Genomic DNA, 5,868 nt, shown 5'->3' with positions numbered 1-5,868 from the left:
GAAATGTACTCATTATCTTGCCCATGTAATTGTAACCCCTCTGGTACAGTATGTTCACAATAAAAAAAAGAAAAAGAAAATGTTATCAAATCATAGATTTTAGTCTCTCTCTTTACTTCTTTCTTTTTTCCTTCTTTCTTCCTCTCTTTTCTTCCTTCCTTCCATTCTCTCTTTATTCCTTTCTTTCTCCCTTTCTTCCTCTCTCTTCTTTCCCTTCCTTCTTTCCTTCCTTCTTCCTTCCTTTTTCTTCCCTTGTACTGGGATTTGAAATCAGGGCCTAAGCACTGTCCCTGATCTTTTGTGCTCAAGACTAGCACTCTACCACTCAAGCCACGTCTCCGCTTCCAAATTTTGCTGGTTAATTGGAAATAAAGAGTCTCACAGACTTTCCTGCCCAGTCTGGCTTTTAACTGTGATTCTCACATCTCAGTCTCTTGAGTAGCTAGGATAAAGGCATGAGCCACTGGTGCTGGGCTAGAATAGAAATAATTTTATACTAGTTACAAAGGAAAAATTATGTCTTAGGAGGGGAAAAAGTCATTGAGGAGAATAAGAGTGGAAAATGAGCCAGTTGACACTAGGGGTTGTTCAGACCTTGTGAAGGAATATAAACAACCAGGAAGAAATGTTACATGTTTAAGTTCTTTTAACCTAAAAAAGGAGGGCAGCCATGTGTACAGAAAGAATCTATGTAAAGTTAGGCTCTTGGACAAAACTGCAAAGTATTCCACTCATTTATCAATTCCCATTGGCTAATACATGATGATTTCCATTTTACCATATCCTTGCTGACACTTGTTTTCCATTTAAAAATTACAACCCTATTAGTAGATGTTAAGTAATACTTGATGGTTTTAGAACTCATGAATTTTTAACTGCACTTGTGTCATAGTATCGGGAAACTTAAAAGGCAACTTGTTATCACAACTTGAATAGGAACATTCATGCAGTTTACCTTTCTTCATAGATTCTTTTTCCATTCCCTCCTTGTATGTGTACAAGATTTCATCAACTTCCTTCAGATCCAAAAAGCCTGAGCAATTACTGTCCCACTTCTGAAAGAGTGCTTCTAGAAGAAGTCCTTGTCGGATTTGAAAAGCATTGTGCCTAATCTAGGATAAAAACAACAATAGAAGACACCATGTTCATTGTGATAGCTGGCATCTGTGTTTATTATTTTTAAACAGTGAAGCTATTATTTTTTGGTCAGTCATGGGTCTTGAACTCTGGGCCTGGGTGCTATCCCTCAGTTCTTCAGCTCAAGGCTAGCACTCTACCACTTAAGCCACAGCTACACTACGGTTTTCTGAGTGGTTTAATGGAGATAAGAGTCTCATGGACTTTCCTGCCCAGGCTGGCTTTGAACTGCAATCCTCAGATCTCAGCCTCCTGAGTAGCTAGGATTACAGGCATGGGCCATTAGCACCTGACTTGAAGCATTTTTTAAGTAGACACAGCTTTGCTTTGGGGCTAAGGATTATATTAGTGGAGAATGCATTTCTGTTTCATCTCTCAGCCAAACATGCCCAGTAGGTCTATGCAGTGGATTAAAATACATTAGCTTTGGAAGGGTACTATACTCCTTGACAATCTCTGATTAATTTTTTTTCCCATTTCATCCTGATTATTCAAGAAAAATGTGCAAAACATAGAAATTTAATAGTAATGTTCAAACAATGAAAAGTGGCTGTGTTAAAAAGTCTCTCTCTGTCTCTCTGTCTCTGTCTCTCTTTCTCTCTCTCTCTGTCTCTCTGTCTTTATTTTGCCAGGTGCCAGAGGCTTAGATCAGGAGGACCTCTGTTTAAGACAAGCTCAAGAAGAAACGTTCATGAGACCCCTCTTCTCAACAGTCAGCTGTGTGCAGTAGAGGGCTTTTGGCATGTACTAGCTATGATGGATAGCTTGAAATAGAAAAGCATAGTTCAAATGTGTGCCTGAGCAGGATGGAAGAGCAACTAAAGTTCAGAGATTTACTTATAAAAATGACTTCACTTGTTTCATTGATAAATATATTACCCACCTGTTCTAAGGCATTAATTTTCTCTTCTTCTGTTTCTACATAGTTTTTCTTAAAAAAAGAGACAAGGCTCTCACTGACACTCAGCTGAGTATCTTCTCCAACAAATGTCTCCAGGAATTGGACAAACTGGATCAGATTTAAGGAAACTCCATTGAAGGCACTCCTGCCTTTTAGTTCCTTGTAGGACAGAATATTTCTGATAATTGAATGTAAGTCTGTGAAGCAGGAAACATACATCAAGGAATTCTTTCAAATCTTAGAGAAAGCAAAATAGTACCCGTGTAATACATATCTGCTTTTGCTGTTTTAACATTTTTGAATTTGGTGGTCGATTTGAATACAGGCCTTTGTATATAGTAGGCACTGCTCTAACAATGAGCAAAATTCCCAGCCCCAACATCTAATATTTTTACCTGTCATAAACATATGTTCCCTTTTTGAGAACAACATCTATCTCTTCTCTTTGGGAGAACATTTTTTCCCCACTGTCAGTTTAGGAAAGCAGGTGGTACTGAATCTTCTCCACCATTCTTCCATGGATGTGTGATATAAGTTCTGGCTAAAGATTCATATATGACAGCAGTGTAACACAGATGATTGTTATCCCAGAACTTTTGGGGCAACAATCAGGAAAAATCTTTTTTCTTTTTTCACTCTGTTGAAATGGTAGAATATAACGTTAAAAATGCTCTTGTGGACATTTTTGAAACCACATGGGGGAAAAATGCCTAAAATGGTAAGTGATACCAGGAAACACAGGGCTGAGAAGCCAAGACAGTATCCTGCTATAGTGGGACCCAGTTGAACCTGAAGCCAGCTATAAACAGTTTAGCAAATACTATTATCACCTTAAGTCCGTGTCTGGGTCACAGAAACCTATGAGAAAGTCCTCACGGATTTCCAAGTACTTCAGGCATAAATCTAGCATAATAAAGCCATCTATTGGATTGCCTTTATGCTTCCGATTTTTTTGTTAACTTGTACCTGTGAACCTGGAGTTAGCATAGATTAAGTTTGCCTGTTCCTCATCTTCAAATTTGATATACTGTGTTTTCCAGTTACAGGTAAGAAATTCACCTGTGAAAAACACATTTTACAACAAAGTCAAGTTAACTTCACCTTTGCAATGCTTTTGCTCCAAGATATAAACAAAAGGAAGATTTTTGGTTGTTTTTTAAATGACCAATTACCTTTCCATGTCTTTCCTTCTATTTTCTGGGACTTTGGTTCACAGGCTTTGTCTTTCTGAATGCTGGTTTTTGAAGGTTCTAAGTTGTACAAGAGAAAATGCTATGGATCAGCCATAATGCATATTTATTACTATTACTATTATAATATCATTAACATATCATATTTTGTATTCAGAAGTTAATGAATGTAAGAAAACACTTTCATATGGAACCTCAAAAACCCTAGGTACTTCCTTTTAATTGCTGAAAGTAACTTTGCATTAAAAGCTATTTTTTAGCCTGAATTTGACCATGTAATGCAAAGTATTACTATATTCCTAAATTCTGTTCATTTGAAATAAACATTTGAAATGTAAAGTGTTTTCTGTCTGAAATACAACTTTCAGAAACACTTCTAGGAGAAAATCATACAACACAGAAAGAAGGCAGGACCCATCTTGCAGTTGAAGTAAAATAAAGTTGTTTTTTTTTTTTGGGGGGGGGGTCCGGTTGTGGGGCCTGAACTCTGGGCCTGGGCGCTGTCCCTCAGCTCTTCAGCTCAAGGCTAGTGTTCTACCACTTGAGCCACAGAGCCACTTCTGGCTTTTTTCTTTTTGCTCATGTGGTGCTGAGGAATTGAACCCAGGGCCTCATGCATGCAAGGCAAGCGCTTTACCACTGAGCCACCTTCTCAGCCCTGAAGTAAAATAAAGTTTAAATGTAGTTTCTGACCTTAGAAACTACAAATTTAAAACAAAATGCTTTTCCCTTTCCAAAGGCCCAATGAAGGTGCTTCTATTTATAGTGCTGCTAAATCTCTTCCTCACTAATGAACTAAAAGTAAAATTCCAAGTAAATTGACAATAGATATATTCAGTTTGCTGATTGTTTAAGGTCTAGACTAAATGTAAAATGCCAAAAGGTATCTGAATTTTAGGTAACAGAAAAGATATTAATTTCAATGAGTGTTTTCTGAACAGACATTATAAACTATTCTATAAAACAGGAAGCCGAGCTGGCACCTGTGGCTCATGCCTGTAATATTGGTTAAATAGGAGGCAGAGATCTGAGGATTTGGGTTCCAAGCCAACCAGGTCAGGAAAGTCTGTGAGACCCTTATTTCCAATTAACCACCAAAAAAGCCAGAAGTGGATCTATGGCTAAGGGCTAAATACTAGTTGCAAGCCAAAACACTCAGTGACAATACCCAGGCCAACTTCAAGCCCCAGATCACGCTCTCTCTCTCTCAGAAAACTTCAGGAAACTGATATTGTAGGATAACTGAAGTACTACCTGCAACAAGATCTTTTTTACTTGATGTGGCCACTGCAGAAATGTCAACTGCTTCTTCATCTCTGTCCCCCAGTAATGCAGTCTCAGGAATTGTTTCTCTCGCTGGTTCTTGTTCTGACTCTTCTATTATTGACTCTGGTTCATATTCTGTAAGTGACATTCTGTGTGATTTTTGTCCTGATAATGACCCTTTGCGCTGATCTTGGGCTAATGAACCTCTGCGTTGCCCTTGTTCTAGAATTGATCCTCTTCGTGGTCCTTGTTCTGAAGTTGATGATTTGCGTGATCTTTGTCGTGATATTGACCGTTTACGTTGTCCTTCTGAAAATGATTCTCGGGGTGACCTTTGCTCTGAAATTGACTCTCGGGGTGACTCTTGCTCTGTATTAGACCCTCTATGTGATTCTTGTTCCGGTATTGATTCTCTTTCTGAGTCTTGTTCTGCAATTGAGTCTGGATGTAGTTCTTGGTCTATTGAACCTTGCTGGGAAACTGATCCTCTGCTCTGTCTTTGCCCTGAAACTGACATTTTGCGTGATCCTGCTCTTGACCCTTTGCGTTGTCCTTTCCCTACAATTGACCCTCTGTGGTGTCTTTGCTCTTCTAACTCTTTATTTAGTTTTTGTTCTGAAGGAATTTCTTCTTCTGGTGTTGACTCTGTGTGGATTTCTTGTTCTGTAGGGGTTCCTTGTTCTGGAGTTGACTCTGTGAAAAATTCTTCCTTTGCAGTTGGCTCTTTTCCTTGTTCTTCCACTGAAATTCCTAGTGACCCAGGTTCTGTACCCATCTCACTCTTCTCTCCTGGTGGTGGTGATATTATGGGTTTGTCATCTTTTTGCTGATCTTCTGGATTTTCTAATAATTTACTTCGAGTTTTTGCAGCTTCTTTTTCAGCAAGTAATGCATTCATTTGTAAGAATACCTTATCAAAATCTTCATAAATATGTTTCTGATTATCCATGTCTCCCCAGAATTCAATAAGGTCTATTTCTTCAAATTCAAGGATTGGCCCTAATATAGAAAACAAAGCATTTGCCTAAACAATGAATCTGTGGAGGGGTGGGAAGGGGCATGCTAATCTTTGGGCTTGAACTCAGGGCCTGGGCACTGTCCCTGAGCTTTTGTGCTCAAGGCTAAACTCTACCACTTGAGCTATAGTACCACTTCCAACTTCTTGATGATTAATTGGAAATAAGAGTCTCGTAGCCGGGCGCTGGTGGCTCACGCCTGTAATCCTAGCTACTCAGGAGGCTGAGATCTGAGGATCGCGGTTCAAAGCCAGCCCGGGCAGGACAGACCGTGAGACTCCTATCTCCAATAAACCACCAGAAAACCGGAAGTGGCGCTGTAGCTCAAGTGGTAGAGCGCTCGCCTTGAGCTGAAGAG

The 5,868-nt window shown here is 39.2% G+C and overlaps 1 protein-coding gene across 1 annotated transcript in view; it reads right to left on the bottom strand.

Moving 5' to 3' along the window:
• Efcab5 (EF-hand calcium binding domain 5) overlaps positions 1 to 5,868 on the bottom strand; it is a 100,196-nt gene that overhangs the window by 33,803 nt on the left and 60,525 nt on the right. Inside the window, exons 10-14 of the mRNA XM_013016297.1 lie at positions 4,483 to 5,493; positions 3,211 to 3,288; positions 3,005 to 3,097; positions 2,021 to 2,235; positions 956 to 1,112 (exon numbers count right to left, since the gene is read on the bottom strand). Coding sequence (XP_012871751.1) covers positions 956 to 1,112; positions 2,021 to 2,235; positions 3,005 to 3,097; positions 3,211 to 3,288; positions 4,483 to 5,493 — 1,554 coding nt within the window. The remainder of the gene's footprint in view (positions 1 to 955; positions 1,113 to 2,020; positions 2,236 to 3,004; positions 3,098 to 3,210; positions 3,289 to 4,482; positions 5,494 to 5,868) is intronic.

This window comes from Dipodomys ordii, unplaced genomic scaffold, assembly GCF_000151885.1.
Source record: "Dipodomys ordii isolate 6190 unplaced genomic scaffold, Dord_2.0 Scaffold31, whole genome shotgun sequence".
In the NCBI taxonomy this organism is placed as follows: Eukaryota; Metazoa; Chordata; class Mammalia; order Rodentia; family Heteromyidae; genus Dipodomys; species Dipodomys ordii.
This window is presented reverse-complemented; position numbering and strand designations above follow the sequence as displayed.